This window comes from Engystomops pustulosus, chromosome 2, assembly GCF_040894005.1.
Source record: "Engystomops pustulosus chromosome 2, aEngPut4.maternal, whole genome shotgun sequence".
In the NCBI taxonomy this organism is placed as follows: Eukaryota; Metazoa; Chordata; class Amphibia; order Anura; family Leptodactylidae; genus Engystomops; species Engystomops pustulosus.
The window spans coordinates 172,639,714-172,666,054 of record NC_092412.1 but is presented as its reverse complement, the minus strand read 5'-3'; the positions used below and the strand labels follow the sequence as shown (position 1 = coordinate 172,666,054).

Sequence of the window (26,341 nt, the reverse complement as noted above, 5' to 3'; positions counted from 1 at the left end):
CCCCTTGGTACCAATTGAGCATCGTTGCAACGCCACAGCCTACCTGAGTATTGTTGATGACCATGTCCATCCCTTTATGACCACAATGTACCCAACATCTGATGGCTACTTTCAGAGGGATAATGCGCCATGTCATAAAGCTGGAATCATCTCAGACTGGTTTCTTGAACATGACAATGAGTTCACTGTACTCAAATGGCCTCCACAGTCGCCAGATCTCAAGCCAGTAGAGCATCTTTGGGATGTGGTGGAACGGGAGATTCGCATCATGGATGTGCAGCCGACAAATCTGCAGCAACTGTGTGATGCCATCATGTCAATATGAACCAAAATCTCCAGCACCTTGTTGAATCTATGCCACGAAGAATTGAGGCAGTTCTGAAGGCAAAAGGGGGTCCAACCCCCAACTAGCATGGTGTACCTAATAAAGTGGCCGGTGAGTGTATGTAATACATGTGTATGGTAAAAAGCGAGGCTCCCTAATGCTTAGACCAGGATCCAGACCCCATAATAGAAAATACCAGATCAGCAGATGGAACAGGATAGAGACATCGGGGCATATATATCAGGACCTGGCATATTTACCAGAGGCCTTGAAATAATCGCAAATGCCAGCTTATCGCTAGCACTTGTGATTATTTGCCTCAATCCACCACCTTCACGCCAGTAACGGGGCGTTACTGTCCCCACGGCGGCGCACTCGCTGCTGCCGGTGACTTTTCATATGTTAAAAGCCTGGCGTAGAACGAAAGCCTGTCTGGCATAGAATAAACGCTGTGCAGCCAGCTGCCCCAATGCATCAAGAAGCTTCCGCCTCTTAATGCAACTGCGAATATGAAGCGGCGGGGCTATCATATGCTGGCGCACGAGCTCCAGCGTATGATAAATATGCCCCATCATCTCAAAGTTGTGGCTGGAGGCACCTCCAGAAGATAACTCCACTCTTCCAAAGCAAGCTTTATGGCCAGATGCTCCCATTCACCAATGGAGTAATTCCTCTCTGCTGCGAAAATGGATCCGGCACCAACCGAGGAGGCGTCAACCTGTTAAAGGAACGTTTTTTGAGCATCAGGTGTGGTGAGAATGGGAGCGGAGGAAAAGGCAGACTTCAGCTTGGAGAAAGCTTCTTCAACCGCCAGTGGCCAGAGTTTAGGATTGGCATTTTTCTTGGTCAGCACCACAATGGGAGATACGAGGGAGGAGAAATGCGGTAACAGCTGCCGGTAGTAGTTAGCTAAGCCCAGGAATCTCTGGATAGCAGAAAGTCCTACGGGGCAAGGACACTGAAGTACTGCAGACAACTTGGCAGGATCCATTTGTAGTCCAATTCAGAGAGGATGTATCCGAGGAAAGGAAGACTCTTATGGTGAAATGAACACTTCTCGAGGCATACAGGCAATTGGCCCTTAGGTGCCTGAAAACTTGCCATACATGGGCCCAATGGGATTCAAGGTCCGTGGAGAACACCGCCACATAGGTTTAAAGTAAGTCTCTAAAAATGTCGATGACAAACTTCCAGAACACTGCTGGAGTACGAAGTGCCCATCTCGAGTATTGAAGGCCTACCAATTCATCACCTTCACAGATGTGGATGCGATTATATGCCCTCTGCAGATCCAGCTTGGTGAAAACCTTGGTGCCACGTAGACAATAAAAAAGTTCAGTGATCAGAGGTAGTGGGTAGCGGTTCTTTATTAACTTTATTAAGGCCGTGGTAGTGAATGCATGGACGGAGAGAGCCATCCTTCTTGGCCACAAAGAAGAATCCAGCACCAGCAGGAGAGTAGGTGTCATGGCCGCAACTGGGAACCTTGGTACGGATCGCGGATACCCCCTACCCTTCCATTGGGCGTGGCAACACCGTCCCAGACTTACTTCTCCAGTGCTCCTGCTTCCCGACTAGGCCGCATCCTCGCTCCAGACCCTGCACGTACCCGCCCTCTAGGGCATGCGCGCCGGCTCTCCTAGCCTTAAAGGGCCAGCGTCCTCCTGATTGGAGCTCGGTAATCCAGCCTCACCCTTATAATCTGGCACCTCCCTTCCTTCCTTGCCGGATCATCAGCATTCTTCATGGAACTTCCAAAGTTTCCACACCACGCTTCCCATAGTGGTTTCTGTTGAAGTGATTGCCCATCAGCGTTTTGTCTCCGTGTTCCTCCAGCGTTTCCAGGCGCCTCCGTTTTTCCTGTCTCCATCATTCGCAGATGCTACTTGTAGCTCTCCTCCAAGGACCTCTCCGTTTCTGTCTGCCTGGGTCCTGTGCCAGCTTCTGCCTGCTTGCTTGCCGTGAGTTCCAGCTCATCCTGTCAAGCCGCATTCCTGCTGTCATCCCAGACTCAGACTGTGTCCTTCATCCCCGTAATCCCTGGCTGCCACTGTGGGCCTAGTCACACCTGTGGAATGACCTGGCGGCACCCCGCTGCAGCAAGACCATCCCGCTTTGCGGCGGGCTCTGGTGAAGACCAGGTGCCACTTAGAGTCCAGTCCCGGGTTGCGGCCAGTACTATCTCCATCTCCCGCGGTGGTCCAGAAGGTCCACAGACTCCTCCCTCCGGACTCCCATAGGAACATTTAGTTCTGTTGTGTGTGGACTTGCGTATAAACCCTTTCTGTAGATTCTCTTTCACATAGGCCAACATAGCCATGGTATCAGGTACAGATAGTGGATACACCTGACCCCATGGCCAAGACGTGTCTGGCATCAAGGCTATAAGCCATTCATAGGGCTGGTGTGGTGGCAGTCTCCGTTTGCTTCTCTGAGAAGACGTCTGCAAAGTCCATGTATGAAGCAGGGAGACCCATTAGTGGCTTAGTGGACAACGGAGAGGCCGCGGTGGATACGGGTTGAGGTGCCACCAAACAGCGATAATGGCATTCTGGTCCCCAGGGAAGCACCTCACCAGTATGCCAGTTGTGCACAGGAGCATGTTGTTGCAACCAAGGAAGACCCAGTAGAACGGAAGACGTGGATCTGAGTAGGACATAAAACGACAGTCTCTCTTTGTCCAAAGCCCCAATTTGCAGGCATAGGGGCTCAGAGTATCTGCCCAGCGGCTTCTCTAGATGAACCACAGGAAGATGATGCTGGGAGACCAGAACAGAATCCACTAAATTGCCTCCAGGAAGGATGAAGCTTGAAACTGGCCACTTGTTCCAAAGCTGAGTAGAACTAGGACATTCAGGCATGGAGAAGCGTTGTTCTCACCTAGGGATGCTTCTCTCAAGAACCCTAGCTGCGTGCGCTTCCGAACGCTGAGGACGGACAAGTTTTAAGAAAGTGCTCCAGGCCAGCACATTAGAGGCAGATATTCTCTTGTCTTCATCTGGAACACTCTTGAGTAGACAGAGGAGCTCTATCCACCTGCATGGGCTCCTCTGCCTCAGACACAGAGGGCGGCAGAATTGTTTTTTGGAAGACAGGAGCCATTCAGGGCAGTTGACGGGTAGTCTGCGCTTTTGCAGGACACTGTTTCTCCAAGTGCTCTGAGAACAAGATGTCAATCTGAGTGGCCAGGGAGATGAGTTCACTCAGAGATGACATCAGGTCTCATACAGACAGGGTGTCTTTAATCTGTCCAGAAATTCCTTTTTTAAAGGTAGCGATCAAGGCTGCTTCATTTCAGGCTAGCGCAGAAGCTAAGGTGCAGAACCAAACCGCATAGTCACCGACAGACAAGTCCCCTTGGCGCAAGTTCAGCAGGGTGGTCTCAGCCGATGATGCTCAGGCTTGTTCCTCACAGATGGACCACAATTCAGCAGGGAATGTGGGGATAGAAGGCTGATCAGAGAACTTAATTTTTTGTTGTGTTGTGAAGGGAAGTGTCTAGAGACACCACCGAGGCAAAAAATGGATTTAATCTTACTTCTATGCGTCTTCATTCACTAAGGGCTTGTGATGTTCAAAGTACATGTTTCACCAATGGAGACTGATGTAAAAGTTTTCGTTCAGTTGGGCAAAGTTTCATTTGGAAGGGGCAGACAGGGTGGGAGCCATTCTAAAAGTAAGTTAACGTTTCCGTGGGAGGGATTGGCAATGTAGAGATCTTTCTGCAGTATATTCCAGTGGGTGGAACAAGATGGCTCTGATTTGTAATATGGTCTGATGTATAAGTAGTGATGAAACTGATGTTTGTTGACTATTTTTGATCAGTGTGTGGAATCAGACAGTCTACTAGAACTTCTTAGAAGTTCAGAGGAAAACCCCTTATGTGTGAAGGGGAATCTCAGGACTTTATATTTGACCTGAAAAGTCTTTTGCTCTGTACAGTTCCTATGTGTCCTCTTATATCGTGTGGAACATTCAAAAGCCATTTTTTGTAGTTATGAACTACTAAAGTCTAGGAAACTATTAGACTAATAAACTAAGAGGTGATGTAGCTTAGTGGTGAATTGTAGTTGATTTTGGTCACTTATTTCTGGGCCACCCCAAACAATGAAAATGTTGTTTTTATAGTGCCTGAACAGTTTCAGTCTGTATTTTTCTGAGTGGGGATGTCTTGAATGTGTTTTTTTTTTCAAAGGCGCTCAAATAAGTTGGCATAACTGGTGGTAAAAAGGGTCCCCATGGCCGTCCAATACTTTTGATGGTAAACATCCCAGAGATTAATTTAGCTTGTAGGGGTGATAAGATGGGGTCTGTCATCAAGGTTTGGGAAACTGCATAAATACCAAATTCATGTGTAATGTTTATGTACAGGGAGGTGACATCTATTTTAATTAGAAAAAAATGAGGTTGCCATTGGATAAGTTTTTTCAAAACTGTGATACCAGTTCACAATTCAAAAAATGGCTTTTGAACGTTCCATATTGTCAGTATAAGAGGACACATAGAAACTGTACGGAACAAAAGTCTTTTCATATCCAATCTAAAGCCCTAAGAGACCTCTTCAAATGAAAATAAATGCAACATGAATTCACCCTATACAAATAGTACAACATTGAGAACCGATTCACATAAATAGACAGAAAATGTAAATTGGAGCCACCTGATGAGTGCTAAAGTTGTAAACATATATACCTCCACTCTGTCCGGGTATGAGTGAAAGATATTGTAAACAGTGCTATATAGATACAATTACAATAATTCTAAATATAGATATTATCTGAATTGATATTATAGCCCTATAAAACAACTGATCCTAGTTATGAATTCATGACTTATAGCGCAACTCAAGCATGAATCCAACAGTGCCCTAAAATTAGAAAAAAAAAAGAAGCAGATTATGCCTGGGCACAGGCTAATTGAGTACTTGATATTGTTTTTGATATTTGTATAGAATAAACTGTAATTGTTAAAGTCTCAATATGAATGCTGATGTATCTGCGGATGTAAATTCTAAATGCTGTCAAACAGTCTCACCTCAATGTAGATGTTGGTAAGGCCAGGTCACACACCTTTCTCTTGTATCCTCCATAGCACCTGGCGTGGGCAGGTTGTCTTGAGAAGGTAGTATACTGTGGGGTAATATGTTCGGGCACTATACGTTATATAGGAAAGCTGTAAAGCTGGTCACGCTGAAATATATAGCTTAACATCTCCATGTTAAGAAATTAGATAGTGATTGATTCTTTCATTACTTTTTGTTTATATGATACCGAGTGACACACGGTCATATTAGTTCACATCCCAAGTATGTGCAATGTTACAAATAATTATTATAATTATTAAAATAAAATATATTTTTTTACATGGCTATGTATTTTGCACAGAGTTTCTTAATGCCCAACTTTTAGTGTCTAACATTGTTATGTACATCAATACCTGGAATGAATCCCTCTACATTTATTTTATCATATATTTTTTTACTGTACTACATTACTGGACTTGATGGACACATGTGTGTTTAAGGGATGAACAGTGTGCAGATTGCTCCAGATTCAGGATTTTTGATGCCCGTTCTTCGTGAATCTGGTGCCCTCTGTACAGCTCCAGCAGAGTGCACCACTTTTTATTTGGTGCACCTTTAACATGGTGCATTTCAGAATTTGCATTTAAATGTGGTGCACAGTCCAACTGAGCACTGGAACGTGCAGAAATTTGTGTCGCATGATGACTAGTGTAGCAGCGCCACAAAAGGGTCGCATGCGACACAGATGAGGTGCGTGTACTTCTTAAATACATGTGAAAACAGTTTGCACAGAAAAGAATGTGCAAAGTCCAAAACTGGCACATGGCCAAAGTTTCTTTAATAGTGCAACTTTAAAGCAACTGTGCTTTAATAGGGTATAATGAAACATCCTGCAAACACTGCTTCTCTTGCAATGCCTTTTTTACATGTATTTTTGATAATTTCCTAAAGGTTTCTTAAAAAAAAGTGAAAGATGTGTGACCAAAAAAATGATACCACCAAAAATGCTTTCAACAAAAATGTGAATTTCATGGCATTTCTTTTTTTTAATTTTTTTAAACAATTTTTATTGGTTTTCACGTGAATTTCATGGCATTTCTTTAGAACCTTCAAGGACAAGAAAAGATAACTTGCAACCAGCTTTCACACCACTTAAAGGGGGGACCTTTAACCACCTAACTTATATGGATAATAACATGCCAGTCTATAGGGGCTTCTACACAGATTTAGGAGCACTTTGAAGTTTCTTTATAGCCCCCACGGTTGGGAAGATAATATTCCCAGTATCGGACAATTATAATCTATGTTGGGTTAGAGAGGAGGAGCTGGACTCGAGCTGGAGGTGTGTAATATGCTTATCTTCTCTCATTTTGTCCAATCAGTGTCAGAGAAGCTGCTATGAACAGTAGTGAGCTGGGATTTTTCTATGTGCATCTAAAGGCTGTGTTAAAGGGGTTATCCAGGTTTTAAAAATTACTGAGGGCAGTGCTGGGGTGGGCTATTTAAACATAATAAACATGTACTCACCTCGTCCGGCGCTGCCAATGTCCCGCGCCGCGGCTGGTCTTCTCTATGCGCCGGTTTCATTACAAGGGTGCACAGGGAGCTTCTGGCCGCTTACAACGCTGAGAGATAGGGACGGATGGGAGGAGCCGGCCACATCGCGGACTGGAAGCTCCCTGTGCGCGGCTTCCGTGCCCCTGTAAACAAACAGGGGAACGGATCTAAGGGAGCGTGGCGGGACATCGGTGGCGCCGGAGGAGGTAAGTACATGTTTATTATTTTTAAATAGCCCTCCCCAGCCTGGCCCTCACTAGTTTTTAAAACCTGGATAACCCCTTTAACACACATTCCGCTAATATTCAGTTGACATTGCGTATAAATGTAAGTGTAAACGCAACATAAACGCAATTGCAACTTAAACGTAAGTGTTAATGTGACAAGCACCATATAAGCGTAAACGCAATGCAAACATGACATAAAAGTAAATGCGACATAAACGCAAATGCAATGCAAACACCACTTAAGCATAAAGGGGGACGAAAACAGCGTAAATGCTATGTAAACACCACCTGAGAGTACCCATAATCGCAAACACTGCATAAGTGTAAATGTGACAAAAAATGTGATGCAAACGCAACATAAGTGTATGCGGAAACATGATGCAAGCACAACTCAAATGCCATGTAAGTATAAACGCTGCCCAAATGAAACCTCCACATAAGCGCCAGTGAGCAATTTCGTAACATTGTGATTTTGTAAACGGAATGTGTGTATACACAGTCTTTAGATGAACACTGAAAAAAAATAACAGCTCACTGCTGTTCATAGTAGTTTCTCTGACATTGCCAGCCACTGATTGGACAATATGAGAGAAGATTAGAATAACACATGCTTCCAGCCTCAGCCCCAAGTCCTCCTCTCTGACCAAACACAGATTAAAATAGTCAGATACTGGGAATGATATCTCCGCAACTATGGAGGCTGAAAAGAAAATTCAAAGTGCTCCTGAATCTGTGTAGGAGCCCTCAGGTGATGAAATATCCTATTTTACCTGTTTAACTATAACAAATGATATAGAAAAGAGTCACATTTTGCATGAGATGAGTCCTACTGAGAGTGTGAAGCGGGGGGGGGGGGGGCTTAATATGCCACTCTAATTCTGTTATTTGGTTTAATATGGTTATGTTGGGGCCGGCCGCATCGAGCATTATACAGTGACGGGTAGGAGCTCGACTGCCGGACGCCGTGGCTGGTTGCGACGGGGGCCTCATGGAAAAGGTCCACAGGCCGTATTTTGGGAACCCCTGGTTTAATGTGTGAGGGTTCTCTTGGTTACAAACAATTGGAAAATACTGCAGTATTTTCACAGGTAGCAGACTCATGTACGTAGAGTAGATGAAACAAAGTTTGTTTGCGAAATTCATGCAGATTTCTGTGGGCACTGTTAATGCTTCTAAAATAAACTTTTATTGTGTTGGATTGAAAAACCCTGTTACAAAAGGATTTAACTGCAGTCATTAAACTTTTAACATATTTACATCCAATAAATTGCTAAATGAGCTACATGTAAGCAGTATTTCTTGCTGTGATATAATAGATTTGAATATCATGTAATAGAATGATCGTTTGCAGTTTTCGTTACATGTCTATATGTTCTTCTGATGATTTTAAAGGTACACAATCAAATCCATCCGATGTTCTCTGGAAGAAAAAGATTAAATCGGTTATAACTTAAATGACAAAAGGTGAACATACTATATATATTTCAATATAAGTTGAGTTTTCCAGCACAATTTTTGTGCTGAAAAAGCCCTACTAAGCTTAACTCGAGTATAAAAACAAACAAAATAACTTGGCGTCCTATTCTCCTCGCAATCATCTTCTTCACTTAGCCCAGGAAAAATTTGTTTAAAATACACCACTTGACTTGTGTTTGATGAATAGATCAATCTCATACTTACCTGCTTTGTTTTTGGGGTCGCAATCCCTTTAAAGGACATCTAACACCAGGATGAAGGATTGTAAACCAAGCACACTGACATGCTGGTTTGTTCTTCTTTAAAGAGAACCCATCAGGCAAATTAAACCCCTAAACTAAATATATTTTCATAAACTGCCATTAGAAAGCATTGCCTCTATCCCTTCATTGTCCCTCTACATGCCTGAAAACTTAAAGGGAACCTGTCACCAGGGACCTCATTTTTCACTAAAGACAGATTGTAAAAGCCAATGACACCTGCATTGCACATCTACCTTTCTGCATTTTCTAAGCATTTGCATTACAATAAAATTGTATGTTATAACTTACTCTTGCATCCTGACAAAATCCTTGGGCAGTCACAGGGGCTGGACTTTTGGATGCATTTCAAAAAACAACATGTGACCTATTTGAGCTGCAGGCTGTCTCCATGTTTGTGCTCCTGTACAGCTTGTCCCTCCCCCACTGATGTGAGGCTGACCAGGCTGTGACCTCTGAGAAGGAGCAGGAGGTGGAGCTGTACAGGAGCACAAAGGTGGGGGCCAAGCTCTGAGGAGGGAGTAACACAGACAAGTCACATGTTGTTTTTTGAAATGCATCCAGACCAAAGTCCAGCCTCTGTGTCTACCCCAGGATTTTGTCAGGGAGCAAGGTAAGTTATAACACACAATTATACTGTAATACAAATGCTTAGAAAAGGCAGAAAGGCATATTTGCACTGCTGGTGTCATGGGCTTTTACAATTAGTGAAAAATGAGGTCCCTGGTGACAGGTTCCCTTTAAGCAATGAGGTCATAAAGCTGTATGCAAATGACCTGTGAGATGTCCAATGAGTCATTATCATATTCAAGCTTTCCAGCTTATTTATGAGTGGGAGGCACAGCCCCACCCCCAGTGCTTGACTGACAGCATGTATAATGGTGTAATGGTTCCTCCATGTGCTTCCTGGTGCTGGCGGCCACGCCCCCTGCAGCCTGTGTGTGTGTATAGGAGAGATACAAAAGCTCCAGGCAGCCATGTTATAGCAGAACATGTGTTCAGGTACATGTGTAGCTGATGTCTGTAGCTCCCTCACACATGTGTATTAGGAGGGAGAGCATGTCAGCAGATAAAGCACAGACACTAGCAATGCTTTACTTTACATTACACACAGACATGAGCAGGGGGAGGAGAGGGGAGAGATAACAGGGATGACATCACTGCCTCTGACTGTGTGACCAGCCTCATTTACATAATAAAGAAAAGTTGATTTTAGAATGATTAATGTATGAATTGAATAGATAAAGGCTGGGATGGATCCCTGTGAGCTGCTCCAACAGGTAGAGGTGACGGAAATAGTGACAGGGCCTGATGACAGGTGTCCTTTAATCTCTTTATTTTTAAGGAAAAGACTTTAAAAATTATACAAATGAGCCTGAGGAGCTCCAGGCTCCATTAACACCAATAGAGATTCATCTGCATAATTGTAAAAACTTTTTTTGTAAAAACCAGGGCATAAGAAAAGTTAAATCTTGCCAGAGGGAGTACACACCAGTATGTCAGTGTGTTTGGCTTACAATTCTTTATCCAGTTGGTAGATGCCCTTTAACTTATTTAAAAATAGACCAATTTTGTATACTCTATACTTAAAGGGGTATTCTCGTCTGGGCATTCACAATCAGTTTCATTAATCTGCCATATATAAACATTTCTACAACTAGATGTTATTAAAAAAATGTTCCTGTGTGAAGAAAATTTCTCATAAAGGTAGTCATATGGTCCCTTAGAAACAAGACTGTGTCCTTGTATACGATCACCTTTGCTGGAGTGATTGCACAAGGAAACAAAAAGTTTCTGAATATTAAATGTCTGAGGAGTTACTGCATATCGTCCTGTGGTATGCTTAAAGGGAACCACTTTTTGAAAAAATTCAGTTGCGGGCAGGTTCCCATAGAGCCCTTATAGAATAAGGGCAAGCTTTCTTCAGGTAATAAAATAGCTGCTCTGAAAAGGTAAAAATGAACATTGGTTACCAGGCAGAGAGTCTAGCAAGTCGAGGTGGGCGGATACATACATGCGAGTCCCACAGCTTGCTCACACCTCTTTGCCCTACGTCATCTGGCTGTCGGCTGAATTATAACACATAAGCATACTGCGCATGCACGGAAGCAGGAAGCTAAGCAGTAAAGCCATGCATGCGCCATAGGCATTTGTGTTATAATTCAGCCGACAGCCGGATGACATAGGGCAAGGAGGTGTGAGTAAGCCGTGGCACTTGCATGTATGTATTCGGCCACCTCGACTCACTAGACTCTCTGCCTGGTTACCAGACAGAGAATAAATGTTAATTTTTCCCTTTTCGGAGCAACGATTTTATTACCTGAAGAAAGCTTGCCCTTATGCTATAAGGGCTCTATGGGTACCGGCCCGCAACTGAATTTTTTCAAACAGCGGTGACAGGTTCCCTTTAATCCATATGGTCAGGCAGAGCTCAATAGCGCATGTCTGGCCACCACTGCCAAAATATGAGGTGGTCATATGCGAGGAAGCTATCTCGTTTCTAAGGGACAATATGGCAACATTTAGGAGAAATTATCTTCACACATGAACATTTTTTTAATAACATCCAATTGAAGAAATGTTTGCATATGACAAATGAATTTAATTACATTGAATGCCCAGATGGGAATACCCTGTTAAAGGGGTTTCCCATGAAAGAAAATTCTCACATTTCACATTTCCCCTAGTGATGTTAACACAATAAAGATCATTTTAACCCCTTACTTTACAAATTTACTCAGTTTTATTGCTGTTTTAGCTCCTATCTCTCCCTCCGCTGCTCAGTGAAAAATCCCAGGGTGTGGGCAGGGCCTCTCTTAGCAGACACATTACTGTATTATTCATCTAGTTCTGTGTAGTGACAATGGTTAGATTATCAGGGTAAGAGTGTATATACACTTTTATCTGGCTACTGACATTGTACTAACACACTGACACATAGAGAGATGAGACAGATCAGAGATGCATGAGATGATTACACAGAGGCTGATAGACCATTACACTGTCACACTGTGAGCTCTCTGCCTGCCTCCCCCTTCCACCAGATCACTCCTTGTAGTTTTTTGTTTGCAGTCTCTCTCTCTCCCCATGACCTCCTGGCAGGAAGTGTCTGTATCTCAGTGTGAGCTCCGTGCAGGGGGCATGGCTATAGACAGTAGTCTCAGCAGCAGGATCTCATACAAAAATCCAAGATGGCTGCCGACCCTAAGTGAGAAGTTATTGGGTTGAGTCTAGGGGAAACTGAAATTGTGTACAGCAGGACTGGTAGTACTGGTCCTCTGTATAAACCTTATATCATGTCTCACATCTGCCTTTGTATGAACTTACAGTCCTCAGTTGATGATACCATTTATTGGCTAACTAAAAAAGATGATGACCCATCTGTAAATAATAGGCTAACACAACTGTACATTTCCCATCTGGCTTTTCTTACGTATACATACGGGGGAGCGGGTCTCCAGACAATCCAACGGATTTGGAAAAACCGCGGGATTTAACTTAAAAATTGTGTCGCAAGCCACGCACTTACATGCACCAGGAAGAAGATGGTGAACTCCGGCTGACCTGATTGGGGAAGCGACGCATTCAGCAAGTCGGGCACACAATGTAAGTGATTCGCGGCACTGTGCCCAACGACAATGCAGGACAATTTCAGGATCTCCTCCAGATCGGGTAAGTAAATGTGCCCCATTATTCTCTCAAATATATAAGGCCAGCCTGTAAATATTGGCAGTGTTGACACTTGATTTTAAGTTGACCCTTGAGTTTGCATTTATGGTAATGAGATGCAATATAACGATATAAAGATTAGAGGAATAGGGCCCCACACAATATAATAGATTTACAGAATATAGGTTATTAGGTTAAAGCTTTGTTTTGGATCAGTGTTATGCTCATTGATTTACTGATACATTGAATCTGGTCAATTTGTATATTACTTTATTACTTGTATATTATATATCTCTGTCATGCAACTATAACTGTATATCTACATTTGACAAGTCAGTCTTGGAAGTGATATACTATATCTTCTAGAAATAAATTACTCCCGAGTGTACTTTTTGCACAATGTCATTTTCTTATTCTTTGAAACTCTAAGATGCATCATATTGTATAATAAGAAGTTTCGAATAAAAAGAATAAAAAAAAGACAATGGCAACCTTTTGAGACTACTCAGGTCTCTTCATTAGACATGGTATAAGACATCTGCAAAGAACACAAATTTATACACAAACGGACACAGTAAGGCTATCGAGGATGAGACAAGTGATGAGAAACAGAACAATCAATGTAAGGAGAGAAGAGTAAACACTATTAGCAGTAAATATTGTAGCACTTGAGATGGTTTTATTGTTCCTTGATTTAAGATCTGGTCCATGGTCCGTGATGACCCCACCAGGTCTGAGATATAGATTCCTTAACCCCTTAGCGTTTCACGTCCAATATATCGAATGCGAGTGCTACTCACATTTCGGACATCACCCTGTCCCAAGACAGGGTGAGACTGCGGTGGGAGGTTTCGGCACCGCCAGCCGACACCCCACCGATGACATCACAGGACCGATCTGATTGGTCCTGTGACATTGATCGCCGCCATTGGCCAATCGATTCTGTGATGCTGGGGGGCTGATCTTACTAGCCCAACGCTCTCTAAAATCGTCATTTTGGTGTTGGAGGTGTTAGAGAGAGTTGTACTAGTAATCTGTCCCTTTACTGTACCCCAAATTACACGATTACCCCCATTGTACATTTTCCCTATCCCCCACAAGCGCACTTTTCAGTCCAATCTGTTAGGAGTTGGAGGAGTAGCGTGTAGGAGTAAGAGTAGCGTGTAGGAGTAGCATGTAGGAGTAGCGTGGAGGAGTAGCGTGGAGGAGCAGGCGTTGTGTGGTATAGTGGAGCAGATGTAGTGGAGCAGATGTATTGGAGTAGGTGTAGTGGAGTAGGCATAGTGTAGTGGAGTAGGCGTTGTTCTGTGTTGTTCTGCGGAGGAGTAAGTGTTCTTTGTTGTTCTGTGGAAGAGTAGTTGTATTTCATGTAGGTTGTATACTATCCCCCTCATCATGTCACATAAGTCATACACTGACTTGGAAGTGTATAATTATATGGCCTCTGATAGGAAGTCAGCTAGTGGGGACAAGTGTCCATTTTATTTGTCTACCTCGTCCTCACAAAGCGACTCTGAGGAACCCCCGAGAAGGTTCTTTCGTAGTAGTGCCGAAGTGGCTTGGACTTCTGACTCCACATGATTGACCCCCCAGTAATTATGCCTCTCAGGTCCCTGATTTGTTGGAGTGGAGACAGAAGTGTGATCACCACTCCAGACCAAAGGATCCAGTTTCTAATGAGTCTAACAATGCACCAGGTGTGCAATCCCTTAAAGAAGGGTGTGGAGCAGTCAGAAGTGGCTCTCTATCTGGAGACACAGATGCTGGACTGTGTGAGAGCCGCACGTGAGTGACACGGGGTTACTGAACGTATGTTTCATGCTGGCAGGGAGAAGCCCTCCAGTGGATAGTGAGGGTCGCCAAGTGTTTAGTTAGAGCCGGACAGGCAAGGCGCAGCCATACCCCAGTACAACACATGAGCGATCAACTCGAACAAGATAAAACACAAGAACTAACAGTCATCAACTTGTCAGCTAACATTTTATCAACAGAACAAACCCAAGTCCTGAGTAAGGGCCTCAATTTCCTTCCTTCTACAAAATTTGATTTTTATCGCACCTTGCTAGATGTGAATTAGTTCGTAAGAATATTAACGCTCAAACGTCATTTTTATGTGGAAAATACATCTGAAGAGCTTTTAGATATCCAGGAAACAACAGATAACGTCATACTGGAATCTAATGTGCAAACTAGCACTACTTTAGCGAATGAATTTGTGAACCTGGAATTTAAGGATCAGTGTGTCCTATTAAATTTATATGGATTGTCAGAGAAAGACAAAATTCAAACACAGGATATCCCATGTTTGGAAGTAAAAAATCCGGACTATTATCCTTTAAAATCAAGGACTCCTGAAATGGACTTATTCCAAACATTGGTGGAAAAAGAGTTGCAGCAGTTACACCACTCGAATAGATATTTAAAGCACAACTTAACCTGTGCACAAAGAGAAGCACTGACACAATTACAGAACAACAATTACATCACTATACTTATGGCAGATAAGGGGGGGGGGTCCGTTATCATTCTGGACAGTGGGCTGTATGAGACATCTATTATGAAAATGTTAAATGATCCATACTGAGAAAGAATCAGCTTATACCCATTATATCAGGGGTAAACTCACTACTTGAACGCCTCAGTATATGGTTAGATCAATATCTTCAACCAATAGTGAAACAGACACCATCATACCTTCAAGACACAAAACAAGTTCTGAGAACAATGTCTGAGATTACGTGGTATGGGGACTGTATATGGGTTACTTGTGATATAACAGCCTTGTACACAAGCATACCACACGAGAAAGCTCTTGTAGCACTTAAACATCACATGCAGTTGTACACAGACTATTCGGAAGATCTACAACAATACATAATAACGGTTACAAACTTTCTTCTCAAAAACAATTTCTTTTCTTTTAACAGAAATTATTTTTTACAAACCCAAGGGTGCCCTATGGGCTCGTGTTTTTCCCCGTCACTAGCTAACATGGCTGGAATATATCTATTCCAGCCATAATGTATATCAGCAGTACATTTATTATTATGGCAGATACATAGATGATGGGCTGTTGATATGGAGAGGTCCACCCACAATCATCATTAATTTTATTAATTTCATAAATCGCAATGATTATAATTTAGAATTCACACATAATGTTGGAACCAACAACATTACTTTCTTAGATGTCACACTACAGGGGAACCTCGAAACCGGTGTCATAGATTCTGTACTATACCGTAAGAAAATATCAGGGAATTCCATTCTACAGGCATCGAGCTGCCATCCACATCATGTTATCAAGAATCTCCCTGTTGGTGAATTTATTAGAGCACGCAGAAGCTGCAGTACTGCTCATAATTTTTCACAAGAATGTATCACAATGACTAATAGACTCAAAGCCAGGGGCTACTCCAGTACTCCTATTAATAGAGCCAAACATATAGCAGAAAGTAAATCAAGAGCATCCCTTTTGAAAGAACGGAACAACATTCAACACACTTCATCCACACAGAGAGTAGTATTTTCAACCACTTATAGTGAGGATTATAAAGAGATTACTAATATCATCAGAAAATACCTACCAGTGCTCTATGCTGACACCAAATTTAGGAACATCTTACAGTCAGGCTGCCAATTCATTTCTCGCAGGGCACGCACAATAGGTAATATTGTTTCGCCTTCAGTTTTCAGCAATAAACAGGCAAATACCGAAACGTGGCTAAGCACAAAAGGGTCCTATGCATGTGGAGGCACCAGGTGCAACGTTTGCTGCTACATGTCAAAAAAAATTTTTTTTGTTTCCACACATGATAATATACAGAGAAATATAAAGGCATACATAAATTGCAACACCAAGTTTGTAGTTTACCAAGCTTGCTGCACCATATACAATATACAATACATTGGCAGCACCGTACATCCTTTGAAAAGGAGACTAGGCGAACATATAACAGATGGTTCCAAACATACGGATAAGAACATATCTAATCTGTCAAAACACTTCTATAATTTTCATAAGGGAGACTTTTCCTCATTGACAGTCACAGGCATCGAAAGGGTCACTTCCCCTGCCAGAGGAGGCAATCGAGTACAAAAATTATGCAATCGCGAAATGATTTGGATTCTAAATCTTAATACGAGAGCACCATTGGGTTTAAACAACAAGACGGATACTATGTATCTTTATTAAGGGCATTAACATTCTTTATGATATTTTCATGTTTGTTTACCCTGTTATCCCCTTAGTGCATTTATATGGTGTGAATAGTCATATATTTCATGCGGTTTAGTTTCCATTCAACATGTTCCACATGTATATATCCGAGTAATTCTTTGATATAACATGTATTTACTGTGAATATGCTCATTTCATATGCATGCAATACTAGTTTGTTAGTGACACAAAAAACTATGCATTTGTGTGTTTTATTCCCTCTGTATATCAGGAGTTATATGCTGTTTTGCTACGTCTTTAAGAAAATCCTATGCGCATGTGCCAATTACCTGTTTGCTGTTTCACCTGTCCATGCTCTTTTTAAGATGTATGTTTAGTGGATACACGTAGATCATGACTAAGGACTCCACAATTTAGTCCGAAACGCGTAGATCGTGTATCGGTGGTCACACCAGATATGGCTGCACGCTTTTAATATGAAGAATAAAATGCTATGATTTTAGAAGATTTTGAGTGCTGGAATATTTCCCTATCCTTCTACAGGCAAGGATTTTATTTGATGTTTTGTTTGATACTGGTGTTTTCTGGAATAAATGCACAGTTTCAACATTAATCCTGCTGTCCAAGAGAGCTTTGTCATTGCCGACCCCCACATTTGAGCTGTTCTACATGGCAATGAATAGGATGCGCTTTGAAGTCTTTCTATAGGTTTTTGCAATTTGCCAACATCTGAGTGCCCGATTTATGGAAGTGTATACAATACACACCACACCACACCCCTGCCCCTGTATGAGGTACCAGTGCAGAAGCCCCCAAGCTGGACTGTATTCTGAATTATAATAGGCACATGGTATATAATACCATGCAGAACTCGAGGGTGTGGTAAAAGAAGCTGGCCGTGCACATCATGCAGATGGCACTGTATACTGCTTAATTGTTACATCGATGTGCAGACCAGGAAGGGGGGAGTTCTAGTACCTCTGGAAGCGAGGCAACATCACTAATTGTACCAGGGCAGCACTTTCCAGGAGAAGTTCCCCAAACTGCCAGCAAGGGAAGGACACAGAAAAGGTGCAGAGTGTGCTCCAAAAGGGGCATAAAAAAAACAAACGATATACCAGTGTGACACATGCATCATGACTTTTGGGGTGTTTGTCTCCCGTGGCAGGAGCTGGGCACAAGATAAAATAATGGATAATTTGTACTATGCACTATCCATTATACATCATCCTTGGGGTCCACTTGTGGGGTTAAAATGCTTACTACATCCCTAGATTTATTCATGGAGGGGTGTCGTTTTCAAATAGGATCAGTTCTCAGGGGTTTCTACTGTTCTGATCCCTAAGGGCATCTACAAATGTTTTATGATGCCAAAAAAATTAAATGTCTGTACTCCAAATGCCATTCTCTTCCGAGCCCTGCCATGTCTCCATCTTGTAGCCTATTGCCACACATGAGGTATTACCATATACGTAATAACCTGCAGAATGATAGGGGTGTTTATCCACAGAGGCATGAGTTGGGCTGATTTCAATTGTCACTACAATGACACATTTGAGAAAACAATGCAATTTTTACACTGACCCATGCACTTTGTATTATATTTGGGCCAGCATCTCAGGTATTAAAATGCTCATACAACCCTAGATCAATACTTTGAGTGGTGCCCTTTCCTAAAATGGGGTCACTACTCGGGGGTTTCTATTGCACTGGTACCGCAGGGACACCCCAACACCAGTCTAGTGAAAAGGGTGCTCTAAAAGCTAAATTTTGCTAGTTCCTTCTCAGCCCTGTTGTGTCCCCAGCCTGTAGACTATTGCCACACATAGGGTATTGCCATACCCGTAATAACCAACAGAATGATTTTTGGGCCTTTTGTCTAAAATGTCATGGGTTGGGCACAATATATTCACACTAAAATTACATTTTTTAGATAAAAAGACATTTTTAACTCTGCACCATTTACTTTGCATTAGATTTTGGCCAGCATGTTGGGGGTTAAAATGCTCCCCACGACCCCAGATAAATTCTTTGAGGGGTCTAGTTTGCAAAATGGTATAATTTCTTGGGGGTTTCTATTGCACTGGTACCTCAATGGTCCTGCGAACATGACATGGCATGCCAAATCCAATTTGTGAAAACGGAGCTGCCAAAGCAAAATTTCACTCCTTCCCTTCTCAGCCCTGCTGTGTGCCCAGCCTGTCAATTATTGGCACATGTGTGGTATTGCCATACTCAGGACAACCTGCAGAATGATATTTGGGGTGTTTGTCTAAAGTGTCATGGGTTGGGCACAATATATTCGGCACTAGAATTACATTTTTGAGAGAAAAACACATTTTAAACTCTGCATCGTTTTCTTTGCATTAGATTTTGACCAGCATATTGGGGGTAAAATTCTTTGAGGGGTCTAGTTTCCGTAATGGTGACATCTTTGGGGCTTTTCTATTGTACTGTTACTTCAGGGGCACTTCAATTACACTGTAGCACCGCAAAACATTTGCAGCCAAATTGGCCTTCCAAAAACCCAATAGTACAAACTCTGTTCCTGACATCGCTGTGCGACGAAACAACAGTTGACATCCACATGTTTGGTACTGCTGTACTCGGAAGAAGCAGGGCAAAAATTTGGGGACGTATACCTCAAATTCTTTCTGAATGGGGCAGATTTATCAAGCTGTCTGAAAGTCAGAATATTCTTAGTTTCCCATGGCAACTAATCACAGCTCCCCTTTAAAATATTCATGAGCACAGGTAAAATGAAAGCTGAGCCATAATTGGCTGCCATGGGCAACTAAGAATATTCTGACTTTAAGACAGCTTGATTAATCTGCCCCATTGTGTCCATTTTAAGGCTAAATGAGAAAAATCATAATCAAAAATTAAAATTTCTAAATTTCCAATCCATATTTGTTTGCTTTCGGAAAAATAATAAAAGGGTTAACAGACTTCTCAAATGCTGATTTGAATAGGTTGAGATGTTAGGTTCATAAAATCGTGTTACTTGTGGGGGTATATAGTACAAAAGCCTTTATAGGGCACTTCCAAACTGAATTGGTCACCAGAAATTTTAGCATTTTTCAAATTTCAAGACAATCTGAGATGTTGCTACTAAAACTTGAAACCTTCTCACATCCGTAAAAAAACAAATAATAGAATTAAAAAGAAGACCAATGGCAAAATTGCTGTGAGGTTTATCTAGGAAATTGATTTGAATGAAATTAATTTCCTTGACCTTACCATTACGAAGGATCACACAGGTCATCTCCAAACAACAATCTATCGAAAGAAAAACCGCAACAAACAATCCTTTGAGTTGGAAAAGTTGGCACCCACAACCCCTTAAAAAGGGAATACCTATTGGACAGTACATCAGAGCGAGGCACAAATGTTCCACAGAAGTCGAATTTGAGAGAGAATGTAACAACCTATACGGAGAAAGGGGCTACCCAGAAAAGACGCTACATAAAACTTATCAGAGAACGAAAACTACAAGGAGAGAGGATCTCATTTCAGTGAAGCCCAAACAAAATGAACAACATCAAGTGAGATGCATCAATACATTCGATGCCTAGTCACAAGAACTAATGGAGATATTAAGATCACTGATAAAGATGATAAAGAGGTCCTACCATCCTTCCCCAGCATTACATACTGTACCGGTGGGGTAAGAACCTGAAATATCTATTGATACATAGTCACCTCTCAGATAGGGTGTCAAAGGGTCTTTCCCTTGTGGTTCTTGTACCTTTTGCAAGTATGTATGCAAAATCAAAACCTTCACAAACCCTCCAGACAACCAATCATATGAAATTAGGAAGTTCATAAACTGCGAAACCACAAATGTAGTTTATGTAGCAAAATGTAATTGTCCCAAACTCTATGTAGGTAAGACAATACAAGAGTTTAGGAGAAGAATCTCCTCACATCCGAGTGCAACCCGAACAGGGAAAGACACCTACCTGGCCAAACATATACGTCTCAAACACAATGGTGACATGGAACATATCAAGTTTTGGGGGATTTACACTCTGAAAACTGGTGCTAGAAAAGGAAACACAGTTTGCCAACTAATGCAGCTACAAGCAAGATTGATATACCGACTAAAAAGTCTAAGCCCTCATGGGCTTAATGAGGGCTTCACATTTACACCCTTAATTCAGTGGAGCGGGATGCAACTTCAAAATACCAATAAAGTGGTTCAAAAGGTAGAACCCGTATTGGTTTTTCTTCCAAAGAAGTATTAATATTAAATCTAAACTATATGTCAGGTGCATAACATAGGAATAACAAACATCTATTCAAAAAGATCTCATATCCCATCTTATCACGCCTATCCAACAATCACATAGCCAACATCTCACCAAAATGAGGTAATAATGTTTTACCCATCAAGACTGGAGGGTGGAGAGAAATATTGTCTCAGAACCACCCTTTATTATGGTTGCAGCCATCACCTAATTGACTTGGAACTATTAAATAGACCAACTCTATATGCGGACCATACGAGAAGATGTTGCCTAAATATATTCGACATATGTCAACATATATAACCTTTCCATATTGCATATATACTCACCCATTGAAGCTAGCCTTTCTGTTCTCATTGGCATGCATTTACATACAATCTGGCAGACCAGACGTAGCTCTTTATCAGTCTGGATTTATATGCACATCTTCATTCTTCTCTTTATATTATACATACAGACAGGGAAATTACCTACATGGTCTGAATCTAATAATTTTAAGTCCGCAACAATAACTTTGAGTTCTAAAACAAGTCAATAGCTCTTTGACAGGCTATTTGTTTCTAAGTCGGAAGCATGCGCCAACTTGTATCAACCATTGACGCACCCATAGCAACGACAAGCTAACAAATATGGGACCATTTGCATTGAGAGATGCGAAAGGCTGGGTAACAGCTGACACGCTGTAGTGAAGTACTCACCTATGATTAGCTAATCGCAAACATACCCCTACTGATGGTGTCATAGAGCAAAGTTTCAAAAGAGGCAAGGAGCACGATCAGTGCATTAGATCAGCCACGTTACCCCCTGAGGACGCCATTCTATGGCGAAACATGTCGGGGAGGCGGTTTGAGTGTTTGAAGTTTTAATCTAAGTGGTGTTAAGGTGTAGAAATATAACTGTTTATTGGATGCTGAAGCAACATCCATGTCTATGAATGTATATAGAGACAAAATAGGAACAAAAGAGTTAGCAGCATGTGCTCACAAATAGCTAATCTTAAGCATAGGAAAAACCAACAAACAACGAATGTGTGTTAAACTTGAAGCCAAGTAGGCTTAACCCTTTCAGACCTCGCCCTTTTTTGTTTTTTCATTTTCATTTTTCACTCCCCATGATCAAAAATCTATAACTTTTTTATTTTTACATGTACAGAGCTGTGTGAGGGCTTGTTTTCTGCATAACAAATTGCACTTCATAGTGATGGTATTTATTATTCCATGCCGTGTACTGGGAAGCAGGAAAAAAATTCCAAATGCAGTGAAATTGGTAAAAAAACGCATTTCACTTTCACTGTGCACCCCAAATGACATGTCTACTTCATTCTTTGGGTCGGTACGATTACGGGGATAACAAATTTATATAGGTTTTATAATGTTTTCATACATTTAAAAAAATTAAAACCCCCTGTACAAAATTTTTTTGTAGGATTTTGCCATCTACGGGCGCTAATAACTTTTTTATACTTTGGTGTATTGAGCTGTGGGTGGTGTCATTTTTTGTGAATTTTCATGACATTTACAATGTTATCATTTTTAGGACTGTACGACCTTTTGATCACTTTTTATAGAATTTTTTTTTTAATGGCAAAAAAGTGCCATTTTCGACTTTGGGCGCGATTTTCTATTACGGGGTTAAATGCATTTTGATCGGGCATTTTCGGATGTGGCGATACCTAATGTGTTTATGATTTTTATTGTATATTTATATCGGTTCTAGGGAAAGTGGGGTGATTTGAGTTTTTAGGTTTATAACTTTTTCTTTAAACTTTTTTTTATTTTTACTATTTTTCAGACTCCCTAGGGTACTTTAACCCTAGGTTGTCTGTACGATCCTATCATATACTGCCATACTACAGTATGGCAGTATATGGGGATTTTACTCCTCATACATTACAATGTGCTGATAGCACATTGTAATGAATGGGTTAACCCGAAGTAGCCTCGGGTCTTCGTGAGACCCGAGGCTACCACGGCGACGGATCGGCGCTCCCCGATGAGGTCTCGGCTTTTTGAAGCCGCCGGCAGCTCAGCGGGAAAACGAAGACTTACCGGCTATGGAGAGGGCTCAGCCCGTGAGCCCTCTCCAATCACCCGCGGCCGACGCGTGACGTGCTATTACGTCACGGGTCATGAAAGGGTTAAAGTGTTCCGAGTCCAACTGCTCTTGATTCAAGAACAATAGAGAGATCAACATATGCTTGCAATCAGTAACCCGACATATAGATAAAAAGAAGTTAGTAATGTGTGTGTGTTACTTTTCAAGCTGAGCTGGCCAATATTGAAAGTGTTTGTTGACCTAAGGCCTTGAAATAATAAATCTGCTAAAAAACCAAATAGCTAAAAACAAGTAAGCCCTGCGCTGCATATATCAATAAAATAAAGTATAATCGTAGTAAGTGGCGGAACCGTGAAAACACACAAGTGTGAATGCACACCAACCCTCTCTACATATTGTTCCCTTTCCTATATATATTGAGGATCAGAAATCTACTCCCACCACACAATTTTTTTTCTACGTTTTTTTGTACATGTATTCTAATCAAACAAATACTTGTTTGCCGATCTAGTTTACAGACTGATACCAATAAAAGTAAGATTTTAATTTTGTTTTGTTCAAAGGACCTCTTGTTTGCAGAAATGCAAATTTAGTGAATTGATGCTATTAACTGATACCCTTCTTATAGCGACAAATTTCCCTTAAACCCTGATAAATTAACTTTATGTTATATTACCTGGCATCAACGGGGGAGTGTCCTGCTCATCCATTCCCTCCCATTTATTCCCTCCCCATGTCCCATGAGCATGTCATGTGACCAGGGTGATGTCATCTAAGGCCCTATTTCATTTGCATTGTCTACCCTAAGTATGCATCTGATAATGTGAGATCACAGCATGCCTCCATGGACTTCAACTCATCCACATGCCTCCATGAGCTTCTTTTCCTCCCCATACCCCATGGAGGCATGCTATTATTTCATGGAATGAGATACACACATAGGTTAGGCGTTGCAAATGTAGCAGGACCTTAGATGACATCCGACTGGTCACATGACTTTAGCTGCCCATTGATGTAACAGAGCTCTCTGTCCTAGTAAGACCTGTCAGTTATGAACAAGGAGGCAGAGCAATGGAATTAAAATTTACTATGCAGGACTCATTTAGTGTCATTGGACCCACATAAGGTGAGCTGCATATAAGTATACAAACTGATTTTTTTTTTAACATTGCAGCCATGGTAATGAACCATTTAGGGATAAGGGCAATGCTTTTTTATTATAGTTTATAATGAAGTCTTTATTTTGGGTGGGTGCATTTGCATGGCAGGTTTTCTTTAAGACAGCAGCACAAAGGAGCTCTTAGCTCACTGTTTGCTGCTCTCTATCTATCTGGAAGTAAGAGTTCTCCTTATGGAGAATGCCAATTAAGGCCACCATGTAGGCGTGTGGAGCCTTATAGCTGGGAAAATATGCAAAGTTTTCCGGGAAGGGATAAGAACCACGCCTCTTTTAGCCTAATGACATGATGCGGGGTTAAAACCAAACCAGTATATGTATTACAAAAGCAACAGACTCCCAACTGTAGACAGCACTGTTTCAACCTGATTGGGTCTCCTTGATACATTGTAAGGAACTGGTTTGGCTGGGTGAGAGGCTTGTGACTAGGGTCTGGAAGTAAGAGTTCTTCTAAGTGAGACTGGCAATTAAGGCCACCATGTAGGAATGTGAAGTCTTATAGCCATGGATACTCTACTAGGGGGATTCTGGGAAAATATGCAAAGTTTTCCAGGAAGGGATAAAAACCACACCTCTTTTAGCCTCATGACATGATGCGGTACTAAAACCAAACCAGTATATCTATTACAAAAGCAACAGACTCCCAACTGTAGACAGCACTGTTTCGACCTGATTGGGTCTTCTCAGTACAGCCTGTGTCTCCTCTATCACACAGACTAGTAGCCTGCGGTGTGCACACTGTTGTGTGCACATTGCAGCTACTTGTGTGGGATTATACCTGCTGAATATAGCCCCTACATCCTCTCCACACTACAAGCAGATAAGCAATACACGTTATGGTCTATCATACCTACCACATATTGATTACAATAATAAATGTTTGCATGTCTTCTGTGGCCTATCATTAAGTTATCATTAAGGCATATATTCAGTTATATCAATAAAAGTTACATTTTATTTTACCAGATATTTAGTGTACTGTATCTACTCAGTCCTTGTACATAGAAAAACTATATATACTGTGAATCAATAAAGAAAAATGTATAAACACCATGTCCCTTACAAAGAGTTATATAGATATACTGTATATTGATTTCTATGTACCGTGCCACCTTACAGAAAAATCTATATATATTCAGCCCTCTTACAGAGAAACCTGCATGCACTGTGAGAGATTTAGTATATCATGTGCCTTAAAAAAAGATATGTAAATATACCTTACAGAGAGATCTATATACAGTATATCATGCCCTTACAGAGAGATCTACATATACTGTGCCCCCTTAAAGAGAGATCTATATATACCATGCTGCTTACAGAGGGATCTATTACAAAAGCAACAGACTCTCTTACAGAGAGATCTATATACAGTATGTATCATTATGTATCACATGTATCATTATTTCTGCTAGTCAAATTGTCTATTTTTTGTGACTTTTGTCGTATTTGCAACTTTTTTGTGACTTTTCACTGCAGGTTTTTAGAGTGCACCTTGGTCTGCACCTTGTGCAGTGTGCGTGCCTTGTGTATCATTGTTTCCCAGATGTTCCGTGCTTCTTTTCATTTATGTATCACTTTTTTTGCTTATTTTTGCAAATTTTTAGGCGCAAATCTGCACTAGGTGGAAAGGAAGGATTTTTTCATGGACCCTATTTTAATATGTAAATTGTAATTATTTCACATGCTTTAAATGTTTAAAATTTTGCACAGTAACCTGTTTTTTGAAAATTCTGGAATGTTTGCATTTACATTTTTTTTTAATTTATTGGTTACTTCTAAGGCCCCTTTCACACTTGTGTTTTTCACGCGCGTTTTCTGCGCGTGCTTTTGACGCGCAGAACTTGCATTGCACTCTGACCCATTGTAACCAATGGGTCTTTTCAGACTTGCATTTTTTTTCACGCACACACGCGCGTTTTTTTTTTGAAAAACGCACCATACAAGTCTATGGAGACGCATCAAAAACGCATCGCACTCTGAGACACTTGCAAGTGCAATGCAAGTGCAATGCGTTTTTCACGCATCAATTACCATAGAAAAGATAGAGCTCAGTCCTGAGTCCAAAACGCATTGAAATTGCATTGAAATTGCATCAAAAACGCGCGTGAAAGACTGAGACACTGAACAAACTCTGACTGAAAA

General features: G+C 41.5%; 1 protein-coding gene across 4 annotated transcripts in view; it reads right to left on the bottom strand.

Annotated features, from left to right (window-relative positions):
* Positions 1-8,299: 8,299 nt before the first annotated feature.
* The window catches only part of ELAPOR1 (endosome-lysosome associated apoptosis and autophagy regulator 1), a 627,159-nt gene continuing 609,117 nt past the window's right edge, over positions 8,300-26,341 (bottom strand). For all 4 annotated transcript variants that reach the window (XM_072137292.1, XM_072137294.1, XM_072137293.1 and 1 more), the window contains one exon: positions 8,300-8,552. In XM_072137292.1, the coding sequence (XP_071993393.1) occupies positions 8,490-8,552 (63 nt within the window). In that variant the 3' untranslated portion in view covers positions 8,300-8,489. The remainder of the gene's footprint in view (positions 8,553-26,341) is intronic.